The sequence below is a fragment of the Biomphalaria glabrata genome, chromosome 8 (genome assembly GCF_947242115.1).
Source record: "Biomphalaria glabrata chromosome 8, xgBioGlab47.1, whole genome shotgun sequence".
In the NCBI taxonomy this organism is placed as follows: Eukaryota; Metazoa; Mollusca; class Gastropoda; family Planorbidae; genus Biomphalaria; species Biomphalaria glabrata.
The window spans coordinates 37,519,149-37,535,249 of record NC_074718.1 but is presented as its reverse complement, the minus strand read 5'-3'; the positions used below and the strand labels follow the sequence as shown (position 1 = coordinate 37,535,249).

Genomic DNA, 16,101 nt, shown 5'->3' with positions numbered 1-16,101 from the left:
TTTCGGGGGCCGCTAAAAAAACAATCCGGCGAGATTTTTTTTTTTTTAAAGGCTAAAAATGTAACTAAAAAATTGGAAACGCTGGAACTTAACCTTAGGCGACACAGACTATAGTTTAGGGCCCCTAATAAATATTTAGCACTGACATGTAATATCAGGCAGGAACCACTTGACGTTTCGGATAGGAGAAACTAAGACAGGGGCTCTTAGAGTTTGCAATCTGCTATTAACTCATGTAACTAACACCTTATTTACACACACAAAGTAAAAGTAAAAGATGAATATTTTCAAAATACTTAAAAAAAAAACAACTTTATATTATGTGCATTTACAATATTCGGCTGGATGAGTCACATGTAATTAAAGTTGTAATAGATCTAGAGTAACAGTAATAAATCTGAGCGATTAGAAACAACTTTTTACCAATTTTTTTTTTTACCGCTATTTCATGCGTTTAGCTTTCTTAATTACACTATGATTGTATGACTTGTCTGAACCAGTTGGGGAGAGATGGAAAGAACGAAGGGGGTATCTGGTGAAGGTTGCCGTGATAGCTTTTCTAGTAACATCATTTGAAATTGTGTAGTAGAGTTGTGCTTCGCACTTGGAACACTAAGGCCAGCAAAAGCGAACTAAAGCTCCCTTCCACCAACCTGAAATGGGCTGCGAGTTCCTCCTTCCCGCCACATTGTCCGACGGGGGTTGAGACTCGGGGTTAAACTTACAGTTTGGTTTTGTGTTCACTTCCAGTGGATACGGACACTCCGGACTCGCGGACTAGAGACAAACCACTGGGACCCCCGTCGTATTCCGATACTATACCAGGCAAACCGTGCGGGACACGTCATTTATGTAACGGCCTCTTGAGGGACGGCGCCGGGACTCTTGTTCATCCCCGCACAGTGCAATGAGGAATCTCTCGCACACTCTTAGGCACTACCGCGGGAGCCTTGTTTTTGCCACCCATTCGGCATAGTCGTCCCTTCTTACGACCGTTTCTTCCCGCGCACCACGATGAGGCAGGGCAGCAGGCCCGGGTTTCTAGTAACATCAGCTTCCAAGTTAAATTAAATTGTGTTCTTCGCTAGTGGTCTATGTACTCCTATATGGTTGTGAAAGTTGGCTGCATAACTTATAAGAATGGACCTACCTCTCCCTTGATACCATGCTAAGAGCAGCTGTTGACCGGGAAAAGTGGAGGGATTTGGTCGCCTCTGCGTGGCCCTCCGGTGGAAACGTCTAGTGGGTGGAGACTAAATAGGCTAAGTACGAGTAGCGAACCAGGCCCGGCCGGGCTATCCTGGGTGAGCTTTTGTTTTTTTTTCTCTCACTCGGGGTTGGGATGGAAAGAACGCCAGTCCAAGAAGTCCGCCACGCCGTTCCACATGGGAGCCGTCATCAGACCCGTGGCTGGAGTGGCGGTCCCTGCACGGAATTGTGGCAATTACAGTATAGGAATATGAGACAAGCTCCCCGCAGTTAGCACTGTTCTCGGCCACTTGTAGCGAGTGGACCCAGGACCGGTGCGCTGTGTACACTGCACGGCCCGATCAGGCCCAGTCAACCGATATGACCGTCTACCGTTGGGGGCCCTCAGACAGGACAGGGGTGAAGAGCCCCATGTCCAGGCCTGGTAGTTGGATAAAAGCCTTTCTAACCATCAACGTCGACGCCCTACTGGACTTCACTGAAGGTGACGAGATTTGACCCGTGTGATGAGAGTCAAGGGACAGATGAGAAGAGCAAGCCAATATGGGTTTGAGATAGTAAAGTGAAATAGGAGCACTAATATTCTTTAAATTGTGTAAAAATATATATGTCTTCTAAACACTTGCACACCTTCTTTCCAAGATAATAATAATAATAATAAAAAAGGGTATAAAAAAAAAAAAGAAAGGGACATAACTTTTTAAACTTTAAAAGAAAATGTTTTTACTGCCTATTTCCCCTTTGATAGATTTTTCTTTTCTTTTTTAATGTAGTTTTCCTTTTGGTTATTTTATTTAGTTATGCATCTTGTTGTTGCTGATCAACTCTTTAACATTTATTTAAAATGTAGACACTGATGAATGTGCCATTGAAAATGGTGGATGTCAGCACGAATGTGTCAACACTGAAGGCAGTTTCTTTTGTACCTGTACTGAAGGATTTATTCCCAAGGGACGGAACTGCGTGGGTAAGTACGACTAGCTTTGTGGTTTTCCTGATTGCTTTCCTTCAAAACTTGTGCCATTTTCTTGTTAGAATTTTCTATTTCTCCATCTTCTTTCCTTGTATTTTTTCTTTTTTTTTTTTTCTTTATTTTCTTTTTCTTTCTATTTTTTTTTACGTAACTAAATCTAGATCTAGCTATCAGGATGTAATCCACATTATCACAGTGACTTCAAACATTTGTTCTCTTATGTATCCTCTAACTAAGATCCTAATATTGCCAATACTAGATAATTATCTATCTGTATATCAATGTTTCGAGAGAGACCAGGGAAAGGCCTTATACATTCACCAGATTTCACTCACCAGGACAAATTATATCTCGAATGTTATTTTCCTAATCAGGGTGTTTCAGGATCATTTGTTACAGAGAAGTACATAGAAGTTCATAAAACGCTGGTGGTGTGTGTACAATACCAATTTGAATGATATTTGTGTTTGCACATCTCTATATTGTTATTGTTATAATAATGCTGAGGTGAACACTTGTAGCCAAATTGAATTTCCATTTGTTTGGATCAATACAATTATCTTATCATATCACATCATATCTTATCATATCTTATCTTATCTAGCCCCACCGCCACTCTTTTATTTTAAAAACAAAAATTTACGCTCCCTATTTAGACAATTAGTAGAGCCTAATGCCTACCCTGCATTTCTAGCTTCAGAAATCCATTCATCTGTCTCCAAGATAACACTTTTTGTTCTACTAAGAAGAGTTAAGATTAAAAAAAAAAAAAAAAAAGAGCGGTTGGGGCTATTCGATGTCAGGTTGAGAGTCATTGATGCAGTAGAGCATCCACGTTTGAAATGGTCTTCATCGTCTATACGTTCAACCAAGATGTCTTGAAAATACTGGAGACGTGTGTCACATGGTGGTGTGTAAGTGAACAGCACGAAGTCTACGATCAAACCCATTTGTTCTTTCGACTTTAAAATTAAATATTGAAATATTGATTTGTAACTGAAATACAATTACGGTGACGTTGTTTTCACTTTTGTCATATACTCTCCCTCTGAGGAATGCTGTACTTTTTATTGTTTCAAATATAGTTTTAGACATCTTGACTTTTTCATTCAAACTTAGTTTACTCTTATATTTAAAATAAAATTTATATAGTCTTAAAATGGGAATAAAGACTTGTTAGCTTCCCCTTTCTATTAAAAAAATTATATTTAGTTATTGATTTACTTTGTAATAAAAGAAGTCTTTTAAAGTTGTCTTAACCTTTTTTTTTTTAATACAGACTATTGCATGGCCAATCAATCTGGAAAAAAAAATAGATTTCTATTTTATTTTTATTTTTTTTTACGTATGACGTAATGTTGAATTTTGTTGAACTCGCCCATTACAACATAGTCTCTAAGCTGTGTTGTTGTTTTTTCTCTACATTGGAATCGTGGATGACTTTTAAAACCTTAGATCAGTGGCCTTCCACTTTGTTTGGCCCACCGCCCTTTTTTCGTATTTTTATTTTTTTATACGTTCGCCAGTGCCCCATCCCCTTTGCAAGAAAAATACTAATAAAGAAGTGTGTGTCTCTCTATCTAAATAAAATGTCATTTATTTATTAATTTTCATGCTGCCAGTAACAGATCATTAGTTTTATAACTACTATACCAAAAATATGTCAAATGACTTGCAGCAAATACACACTAAAATTAACCTCATTGTCAACACTCTGCATCATTCACTTTGAAAATTCCCTTTTTAAGTTATTGAATATTAGGGCCTACTTTTTTTAAGTATAAGTGTAAATTTAATTTTTTTTATATCTAAATATAATTTTTGATAAATTTACTTTAAAAAATGAAATTAAGCTAATGGGAACCTTGTGCCCCCTGCAGTCCAACAATATTAGAAATGTCCAGCTTTAAATTTGTCAAAGTAAGGTAAAGGGGCTCTCTAGTGGCTACATCCAGTCTATTTCTTTCCTTACTCATTTAGTTTATTACGCGCTAACTTCAGTTTAACCATGTATTTTGATAGAAAAGCTAAATTCTAATTCCATGTTCAACTACAGTTTAAAAATTGTACAGGAACATTTAAGTGCAGCCATGTCTCTGTGCCTCATATGTTGCATTCCTTTTACTGTAGATTTTTATATTTTGCTTGTTTTATAGAAATCCTTACTTCATGAGCTGATAGTGGTCTATACATTGGTCATTCTATTTATTTCTTTTACTGATTCATTACTGCCACTATGATGTTTGTAACATTTAGCACAATAAGTTCTTCTATTACAGTCGAATTTATTGTCTACTTACGATGGTGCTCAAAAAGTTCATCTACGTCTGTTTATTTTGTTCATTTCTTAACTGAAAACAAAGAAACATTTGAGGCGAGTGAAGGGATTCCCGTTGATAGCGTGACTAAATTAAAAAGAAGAAAGCCACTTGTAATGTTAGCACGTTTCTTTTTAAATATATAAAAGTCAAGCCTGATTTTCTAGATGTGCATACGGAGCGAATTCAAAATAGCCAAATTTGATGTTAAGATGATTATATTTTGAAACACGATAAAGGTCGGAACAGATTTTTCACTGTGTGGCCAATTCGTTTGTAATTTTATTCCCAAAGATATTCAGAAATTGACAAATTTTTTAGGAATATCTTTCAATATTGGTTTTTCAAATACCCGTTCGGTGTCAAGGTGTCCAGTCAGTGTAGGGCCTACGTCATAGGAGGAAATGTAACCCACAAGAATGTCATGTCAAATGTTTGACATGTTTCGGATGTTCCTTCAGAGTTGAAGATAGTTTACTTCCTAGTCCAAACCTCCCGAAGGACGACAGAGGATGGGAGCGGCCAAGGTTTGAACCCGGGACCGTCGATAAGTCCGAACGACAGTCCAGCGCGAACATCATGTTTGTGTGTAAACCTAAGTTTTCAGTTTAGCTGCAGGATTGGTGCCTTTCAATTTTTTTCAAGTATATACCCCCCCCCACACACACACAGTGTAGGGCTGGAAAAACTTGAGTTTTAGACTCTTGAAATTGCTCCTCTGCACTGAAACCACAAGTAAAGGGCGAGGGGATTAAACATTGTGCAGCATTACATGCAGTGCATGTAGTTCTAAGGTGTAATCAGCCCGATGTCAACATTTTTCATACAAAATATGTTTTTGTATCTTTTGTATTTATTGGCATAGAATCATTGGAAAGCAAAAGAAATTCACCGTAACTTGCGTTGCGAAAAAGTAGAACGGTTTTGGAACTTTAATATGTGTTTAGTATTGTTCAATAATAGATATCATTTCTGCACTTTATCCTCTTAAAGAAAGTTTTTTGTCTTATTGGTAGCAACACAAGAGTTGCCCCCCCCTTCCATATACCAAGGGCGATTAATTTTTGTGGATACTTCCCCTTTGATGATCATTCCTATTATTTCTCACGTGTCTTTATAATAAAGATCACAAAACTTTCAAGAGTGTTCGCCAACATTGAATACAATGTAGTGTACACAAATAGTTATTTTTTTTCCACCCATGAAAAGTTTACAAGCTATATAGAGGAATTTTAATAGGAAATTTAAAAAAAGGTGCGCAAAATGTCGTGAATGTCTATTATTTCCAATCTAAGTTTTAACAGTATAATAATAGAATGCACAAAAATGCCAAATTTATTTTTAAGACTATTATATTTAGAAAAATTATTACGGTCACTGTGTTGCCAATTACCAAGCAATTTTATTCCCAAAAATATAAACAAATTGACAACCTTCAAGGAATATTGTTATAATTATAGGCTGTATATTTATTTTTTCTGCAACTCATTTTGAACATCGGTAATAGAGTTTAAAAAAGGTTTCTCTGTCTTCCTCTTAATATTCTACATAGTACTGTTTCCTGAACGAAGGTCTTGGCGAGCCCCGAAGACTTTGTGATGTGGCCAGAGAGTTTGAGTTTACGTTGTTGTTTTTTTTTTACAATGATTAGCAGGTTATCGTGGGGGGTCTAATCGCTGTATTAATCTTGTTTCTAATCTCTTCATTCATGATGCGGTCTTTGTAAGTGACACCTAGGATTTTAACTGTATCTTCATACGTATCAGGTCATTGAATACATATGAATATTAACAATGTAATAATAATAACATTTATAAATCTCCGTATCCTGTGGTATCAAGTCGTTAGTCAAACTAACAATACAACAGTATCGACAACACTTTCGTCACGAGCACGTCTCTTCTTGTTTGTATAGATGGAGATAGAGTTGTAGTTGTTGATAGTTTATAGTTCATAGTTTCTGATATTCTTTCTGAAAATATTGAAACCTGCCTATTTTTACCTGCCATAGTGGACCACTTCAAATCATTCAATAACACCACTTTGGAAGCCGATTTTGAGTTTGTATTTCCACACTAACTGTCTTTGTAACCTTGTTTAGTTAAGATTCTGCTTTAACATAGATGTCAGACCCTCTGTTGTTGTTTTCTTCACGGAGTGATTCAAAGCTAATACGTTCTTCAATAATGTTACTATTATTATCAATTCTTCTTATAAAAATTCTTAACTGGCAGTGGTGTAGCTAGGGTGGGGGTGGTCTTAATTTGAAAATCTCCGCGAGCTTCACTTGAGAGGGGCCCCCTAATAAGTGTCCGAAATTTGTTTTTACATTAAATAATACGCCATTATCTCATGTTATGATGTCGAATGTCAAAATGCTAGGGCCCCTAATGAGGTCAAGCCCTCGGGCCCTCAAATCCCTAGCTACACCACTGGGAAAAGTAGCAGATCTGGCATAGGAGAAGACCGCGATCTTCAAGGAGTGGGTGTGTTGCTGGACGCCTTTATCTAGAACGCCTTGGTCTTCCCTCTGTTTATGGTAAGACCCAGTCTAGCTGAATTATTCATCCCCTCATATGAATTTCTGACGATATTTGTCATTTTTTCAGGCACTCCGTAGTGTCTCAGTAGTCACCGTAAAAGTTTTAAAAGTACTCATTGTAAACCTTGTCATCTATAGGGCAGATAATGTAATGGTCATCAGTATCCCTGGCCCACTGTTAACGATGGTTTCATGCGGCCAGCACAATGACCAACCTCATTAACTTTCTCCAACATATGTCAGTTACGCTTCAGATTCAGAGGTGCCTTAAAAACCTGAAATTTAAAATCCTATTTTTCACCGAGATTCGAACCCGGTTCAGAAGACAAGCGCTTTACCTTTTAGCCACTACTCTCCTGCTTGGCAGTTAATTTGTTGTATTTTTTTCAAACCTACGTCATTATGCAGAAAGCTCCGCCCTTCTCCCACGCGCCATTAGCAAATGACGTTGCAATGCAGATGAACATGTTTATGCATACAAGTATACAAGTTGGCCTCGTGACATGATGCATTGTCTTCTCAAGATTAGTGAGTATCTAGGGCAACACCTCATTTAAGAGGTGGGGGGAACACAACATTGAGTGAACTTCCTTGAGGTTATAAACCAGCGAACTTAAATCCTTTAAATCTTAGGGTTTAAATCCCATTCAGTACTAGCCTATGATTGCTGTGACCTCTGTAATGTAATGGTTGCTAATTTGTAATTCTAGACTTGAACCTAGTGACTTAACAAGCAAGTTCAGCCAGAGATCCGTGTACAATAACAAAGTTATGTAAAAGTACAAGCCACTACAAATTTACTTTGGAAAATGTCGAGATTTAATAGCACTTGTATGAATCATGTTATGGAACATGAAATACGACTTTTACGATTAACTAAACGCTTATTTGCGACCTTTGACGCTTAATTATTTTGACGGAACACTTATCTTATAAGTTCACGTCTCTGTTGGTCTCCCACAGTCTTGAAACGATTTTAGTTCATCGCGCGGAGAACCTTTTCACGTGACTGTAGAGCCCTCTTCAGGAGTGATATTAAGGGTGGTGGTCCAGCCTTTTTCGCTGTCCAAAACTTTCTTTGTCACCATCTCTCTCCGTATTGTGTGGTCTAGGGCTATGTCCCTAACACCTAGTATTTAGAGCTAGAATTTCGTAAACATTATTGTGCACAATGTCCAGAAATGTATTGTCATTTCACTTACAAAAATTAGTTTAGATTCTTTAGAAGTTTAAAAATAATGAATAACATAAAAATAATGGCAATGTCTTCGGTTCCGAAGATTAAGGCTGAGTACACATGGCTACCCAAATCCACTTGCGACCTGCATATTTTTCCGCACCTCGTGCAGACAAAGCCGTTGTTCGCCGGTGGTTTTCTTTCCGTCTTCTGCTCCTGTCTTCAATAAGGGTTTTCCTTTGTCTCAAGTGTGTGTCCCGTAGCCTTTGTGAGAGCTCTCCAACTGTCTCTTTCAGAGGCCATCTGCTGTTAGCTACTTTCTTGTATGCCAGTTGGGGCGAAATGGCACTTGAGTTGATCTTTATAGCGATTGCGGGGGGGGGGGGGGGCACCTCTATTACGCCGTCCTACTTTGGGCTCGCCAAGGAAGATCGCCTTTGGCATGGGTCTTCTTCCATACAGGATAAGTGAAGTGGTATATCTTCATTGCTAATGGTTGTTCTAGTCCTAGTTCTATTAAGAATATAAACCAAGGTCTCTATAGAGTGTATTCAAAGTTTGATTCTTTCAACTATTTTTAGGTTCCTGCGTTTTGTACAACATTCTTTATGGATATGATACATTGTAATTAATTGTTCAAGACTAAAAAAAAATTATTTCTATATTAAGGGGACACCACTCCATTTTTCAGTGTCACGAATCCTCAAGTTGTCAGTGTTGTATGCATTACGTCACATCTTTTTTTCAAAACGTGCGTCAGTGACCAGAGCATGTCTGTTTTCTGGTGTGTTATGTAACAACAGGGAATAGATATCTGAGAGGAGGCTCTATTGCCATGATGCCTGTGTCTCTTTTCTACTTTACTCACTAGCAGTCCTAGTACTACTTATACTAGGTATTGTATGTTTCAAAATAGGTCTATGTAGTAAAACACGATAACATTGTAGGAACATGTGGCTTTCAGAATAGATAATATCTTTTTTTTTTCAGAGAGTGCTATACGTAGTTATTTCGCGCGCCTACACACCTGCCACTTTGAAATAGAAATATTTATATATATACACAGTAATAGCTTTAACTCCAGATTTGATAAACTGTCAACATACGAAATCTGGAATGATTCGATTTTCAAGACTGAGACTATTTATTGTAGTTTTTAAGTGAGTTATTATACAGAGGGTTAGACGCGGTAGTTTAGATGCCAAAACGCGGAGGAGTATGGTTCATGAATCTCTGTGTACATTGGGATTTTGAAGTTAATGGGATTTCGAATTTCGGGATCATCAGGGTACCTGCTCTAATGGGTACCTGTATTAGTTGGGGAAAAGCAAAGGCGGTCGGTCATTGTGCGGGCCACATGACACACTTGGAAACCGTGTGGCACAGAATCAGATGACCTTAACATCTTAGCGTGCGCAGGGCCTACAACACAAAATTGTTGACAACTCTGGAGTCTCGGAGAGCGTTGACTGCTGACCGGTAGCCCTAGCTACAGTGGCGTCACTAGGGGGTACGGGGGGGGGGATGCGGTCCGCACCGGGTGACACCCATTAGGGGGTGAGCGAAAAAAACAAAAAACACAGAAGGTGAGCCAAAAGAAAAATGTCTTGTTCCTTCACCTTCAAATCCAATGTTACCTCCACCTTCAAATCCAATGTTACCTCCACCTTCAAATCCAATGTTACCTCCACCTTCAAATCCAATGTTACCTCCACCTTCAAATCCAATGTTACCTCCACCTTCAAATCCAATGTTACCTACACCTTCAAATCCAATGTTACCTCCACCTTCAAATCCAATGTTACCTCCACCTTCAAATCCAATGTTACCTCCACCTTCAAATCCAATGTTACCTCCACCTTCAAATCCAATGTTACCTTCACCTTCAAATCCAATGTTACCTCCACCTTCAAATCCAATGTTACCTCCACCTTCAAATCCAATGTTACCTCCACCTTCAAATCCAATGTTACCTCCACCTTCAAATCCAATGTTACCTCCACCTTCAAATCCAATGTTACCTCCACCTTCAAATCCAATGTTACCTTCACCTTCAAATCCAATAATAGCTTCACCTTCAAATCCAATGTTACCTCCACCTTCAAATCCAATGTTACCTCCACCTTCAAATCCAATGTTACCTCCACCTTCAAATCCAATGTTACCTACACCTTCAAATCCAATGTTACCTCCACCTTCAAATCCAATGTTACCTCCACCTTCAAATCCAATGTTACCTCCACCTTCAAATCCAATGTTACCTCCACCTTCAAATCCAATGTTACCTCCACCTTCAAATCCAATGTTACCTCCACCTTCAAATCCAATGTTACCTCCACCTTCAAATCCAATGTTACCTCCACCTTCAAATCCAATGTTACCTCCACCTTCAAATCCAATGTTACCTCCAACTTCAAATCCAATGTTACCTCCACCTTCAAATCCAATGTTACCTCCACCTTCAAATCCAATAATAGCTTCACCTTCAAATCCAATGTTACCTCCACCTTCAAATCCAATGTTACCTCCACCTTCAAATCCAATGTTACCTCCACCTTCAAATCCAATGTTACCTCCACCTTCAAATCAAATGTTACCTCCACCTTCAAATCCAATGTTACCTCCACCTTCAAATCCAATGTTACCTCCACCTTCAAATCCAATGTTACCTCCACCTTCAAATCCAATGTTACCTCCACCTTCAAATCCAATGTTACCTCCACCTTCAAATCCATTGTTACCTTCACCTTCAAATCCAATGTTACCTCCACCTTCAAATCCAATGTTACCTCCACCTTCAAATCCAATGTTACCTCCACCTTCAAATCCAATGTTACCTCCACCTTCAAATCCAATGTTACCTTCACCTTCAAATCCAATGTTACCTCCACCTTCAAATCCAATGTTACCTCCACCTTCAAATCCAATGTTACCTCCACCTTCAAATCCAATGTTACCTCCACCTTCAAATCCAATGTTACCTCCACCTTCAAATCCAATGTTACCTTCACCTTCAAATCCAATGTTACCTCCACCTTCAAATCCAATGTTACCTCCACCTTCAATTCCAATGTTACCTCCACCTTCAAATCCAATGTTACCTCCACCTTCAAATCCAATGTTACCTCCACCTTCAAATCCAATGTTACCTCCACCTTCAAATCCAATGTTACCTCCACCTTCAAATCAAATGTTACCTTCACCTTCAAATCAAATGTTACCTTCACCTTCAAATCAAATGTTACCTCCACCTTCAAATCCAATGTTACTGTCACAACATTTAGATGGTATGATGTGTGTTGTGGTGCCGGGGATTTTACTTGAATTCAATAGTTAACAAAAATGACGATCTAGAATCACAATTGACGATTCTTTGATAAAACAAAACTCTGGAACTTTATTAAATACAACGTAAGTACAGTTTATGTACAAATTACAAATCAATGAGCATGAAACATATTACAAAGGCTTTTCAAACAGAGTTCTTAGAATCGTGACTATCTACAAGAACCTTATTTTATCGACTCCCTTTACCTTCTTACTACCGCCAATTCTCTGGCGCTAACTCTTTTCAAAAATGTCTTTGTTTAAATTCAAATCAACCAATAGATTTCAAACATACTAATTACGTCCCTTGGGTAAATCCTGACTTGAATGTCAAGTGTCTAAATTTGAGGATTAAATCCCGAGACTCATGTCGAGGGCTTATATTACTTTCAAAAGTGAAATGTACAAACAATTCTATAATGTAATCTGTGACATATTACTCCCCACTCCATTTAGCATTTGTATGGTAATAGAAATGCTCATATGTATTAAAAATATTTAAATATACACAAAATACCATACATGAAATTATAGAAAAATGGTTGAGGTAACATATGACAAAATAAAGTCAACTTGGAGATAACAACAATAAAAAATGTAAATGCAGTGAATAAAATTATTGATGACTTTGAACACCTGTCCCACTATGCAAGTGGTTATGAAAATGAGACAATGCTTGTCATGAACAATATCAAAAGTTGTACAAAGCATAATACTTGGATAAATTAAATCTTGAATTGAATAGGTTACTTTTCTTCATGGTGCCTTATGATGAAATTAAAATATGACATTATAACTCATTTGGTTAGTACTAATGTGAAAATGTGTACGTGGAAAAATATATTGCATATGAAAAATTGACATAGAAAAATAATTGTGATAGTACATGACAATCTTCTGAGAAAATAATACTCAATGTGATATAAATCTCAATATGTGTGAAGCAATGAAAAATTCCAATTGTCTGTCATGTATCTGTACTATTTTAATAGGATATATGCAATAATATTCGACCTGAAATAAAATACCTGAAATAAAATGCTCATGATTTAAAAATTAAAATGTCTGATGCATGTCATATGCAAAGATGCTGAAACATAATAAACGAAGTATCTTGAATGAATGACCTTCCTCAGTGGGTTGCTTGGTGCTAAAATAAATGTAACATCTGATATAGAATACCTGTGGAAAATGAGTAGACAAATTAATTGATTAAGTACAACTGAATACTGTTCTTCCTTGACGAGTATGAATGATAATGGATCAAGTGGCACTAAATATGCTATAGTACATATGTAGAGTAGAAATGTAAAGTTCGGAACCTTTCTGAATTGCCGACATGGATGTGCATGTGCGTTTTCTAAACTTGAAGAAAAGGTCTTTCAGTTTATGAAGCTGTTGTCTCCATGTCATAATGATCTCACAGATAATGTCTGATTGAACCGCTTTTGAGTTTGGTGAAAATAAGAACTGTCCGAAACCAAAACTCAATTTTCTGGTTGATGAACTTTGACGCTGTAGAACAATGGTAGCAGAATGATTTGCATTAGAATGTTCAATAGAGCAATGACTGAACATGTCTGAGTTCAATCGGTCAATACAGCAATGTTGAAGAAGTTCATTTGTTCCTTTCTGAAGAAAAGTTGCCCCTTGAGTGGACGGAGGATGAACCTTGGTGTTGTCAGTGTTGTTGCTCTCTGAGTTTCTTTCAAATTGCAGTACTGGAAATGTCTCAGAAACACTGGTAAAGAAATTTGCATGGTCTGTAAACACTTTAATGTTCTTCACTGTTTGTAGTGCTATGTCATTCAGAGTGATGACCTTGGGAATGTCAAATTGATTTGATGCCGGTAATGAAACATCTATCTCAGGAATGGGTGTTGATGATGTTTCTTCTTCTTCCTCAGGAATAGTTGCTAAGCTTGTAAAATGTTCATCTTCTGCTTTGATGTCTTCATTATCTGTTTCATGGTAATGTTCAAACATATGAACATGCAATACTCTGGTAAACTTGTTGACATTGATTTCATAAAGCAGGTTGGAAATCTTTCTGGTGATGGTAAATGGACCTTGCCATTTGTAGAATAGCTTGTTACTCCAATCTGGTAACAGTAAATTGACTTTATCTCCTTGAGCAAAATATCTTGATTTCATGTGTTCATGTAATATTCTTTGACTTTCAATGTTCTTGGTTGTAATGGCTCCTTTAGTTGACTCATATTCTTTCAAATGAGGAATACTTGTATGAGTGATAGAGTCAGATTGAACAGTTTCTCTTTTGTCTGGTATAGCCAAAGTTGATTGAATATGAGTATCTGCTTCTGGTTCATGAGACTTGTCTTGATGGACTTCAGTTTGACCAGTTAGAGTTCTTGTATCATTGCTAGAGACTCTGGGCATGTCGTCTTGTTCTTCAAAGTTCAACAATGGACATTCGGGAATTGGAGGTGGACTTATGACCGGTAGGGATGGGCTTGATGTAACTGGGGGTGTCCATGTTGAATGTTCTTGATTGTTGCTGGCTACTGGACTAGTAACTGGTTCTGTTGCATTCTGCATAACTTGAGTAACTGAGGTAGCCATGTGATTATTTTGGCTAACTTGTTCAGGTGCCAAATGTTCTTGTTGTCTGGACATGGATCTTGTCATTACTGCCAAACATTTTTGACCTTGCTCTATGTCATTTGTACATTCAGCAAGTTCTTGAGGGGTGCATTCTTTAACTCCTTCTATGTTTCCAATGATTAGGTCCACTGGTAGATTGGGTGTTACTAAAGCTTTTGTTTGACCACTGAAGAATGGTGTAGTAACATAAATGATGGCTTCAGGTAACTTGCTGACAGTTCCGTTGAATGCAGTGACTTGGACGTGGTTGCCTGTGAAACGGTTTGCGTGTACGAAGCGTTCATGTACTAATGTGGACGTGCTTCCAGTGTCACGAAGAACTTCCACCTTCTTGTCTCCTACAAAGCCTGGATAAAATTTGAGACCATTGGACTTTGCAATGACTGTCATAGTTGAGTGCTCATTGTAATAGCTTCTGTTATATGGGCTTCTGTTTGGCATATATTGTGGTTTGGAGTCTTGTGAATGACTTCTGTAGCGAGGTTTGTTATCTGGTTTATTATTTCCAGGTGCTTTGTTGAGATTGTATTGCTCTCTATTGCTGTATCTTTGAGTTGGTGATGTGGGTCTATCAAAATTTTGATTTTTGGAGACTGCCTGTTTTTTCCAACATTCATGATTTTGGTGACCCTTTTTATGGCAAAATGAACATTCTGTGGTTCTGCTGCGGCATTGAGACGTGAAATGCCCTAGTTTATGACATTTGTTGCATTTGACTTTGTCATCTGACTTATATCTTGCATTTTTGTCTTGAGCAAAGCAGACAAAATTTTCTTCAACAGATGGTTTGACTGACTTGTTTGGATAGGCTGCTCTATATTGTCTGATGATCTTGGTTAATGTCTGTATATCAGTAGGATTTCTCTCTATAATGTAGGATTGAATATCTTCTGAGTGAGCATGGGTGATGTTGTCGATAATAATATGTTGACGAAGAGCTTGGTAACTTTCTTCTATTTTTGCCATGGATACCCATCTATCAAACCACATTGACATATTAGCTACAAAAATTTGAGTATCATCATTTTGCTGTGGCCTTTCATTATATAATTTCTTTCTATAGTTGGCTGAAGTTGCTCCGTATTGGCGCAGTAGAGCTTCCTTGATATCAGAGTAAGTGCTGCGTTCATTGATGGACAGTTGTGAGCAAATGTTGACAGCTTTGCCAGTCAAAAGGGTGAGGAGTGAGCTCGACCAATGTGCTTCAGGTAGACCGGATGTTGTAGCTATTTCTTCAAATCTTATGAGATACGAGTCCATATTGTCAATGTTTTCGTTGAAAGCCGATATTTTGTTCATTAATCTGTATTTGTCAAACATACTTGAGTGACCTTGAATTGGAATGCTTTCTTTATTTTCTTTATTTTGCCTTTCGGATTCCATTTTTTCTTTTTCATGTTGTCTTTGCTTTTCGGCGTCTTGCCTTTGTTTTTCGGATTCTTGCCTTTGTTTTTCAGATTCTTGCCTTTGTTTTTCAGATTCTTGCTCTTGATATTCTTTTTCTTCTTGTTTCTCTGCCCACTGCCACTGGTCTGGCTTTGGGATATGCTTTTCTTTGGCTAATTCGAACAATTCGAAGAATCGTTGTGTTCTAGAACTGGAAGCCATATTTAATTTTTTTGTTAGTTTCTTGTATTGGAGCAAAATGTTCGATATCTGGATTTTGGCTTTATCTCAGATATAATAATAATATAGATCTAGTGACAAAGTTCTTGAAGCCTTAATTTGCTGATAAATTCTTGACAGTAGACTTGTAGTTACTGGAGTCGTATGATTGATATATAGATCTATTGAGCCGATGTACTTTTTACTGGTTTAACAGTTGGTTAAATCTGGTCTTCTTTATAACGCCAGTTATTTGATTTACTGGTCTTTTTTATACTGCCAGTTATTTGCTTTACTGGTCTTTTATATTGCCAGTTATTTGCTT

At 37.6% G+C, this 16,101-nt stretch overlaps 1 protein-coding gene across 2 annotated transcripts in view; it reads left to right on the top strand.

The window, feature by feature from the left end:
• Positions 1-16,101, top strand: part of LOC106058159 (fibrillin-3-like) — a 204,915-nt gene that overhangs the window by 16,020 nt on the left and 172,794 nt on the right. For both annotated transcript variants that reach the window (XM_056039655.1, XM_056039656.1), the window contains one exon: positions 2,060-2,176. In XM_056039655.1, coding sequence (XP_055895630.1) covers positions 2,060-2,176 — 117 coding nt within the window. The remainder of the gene's footprint in view (positions 1-2,059; positions 2,177-16,101) is intronic.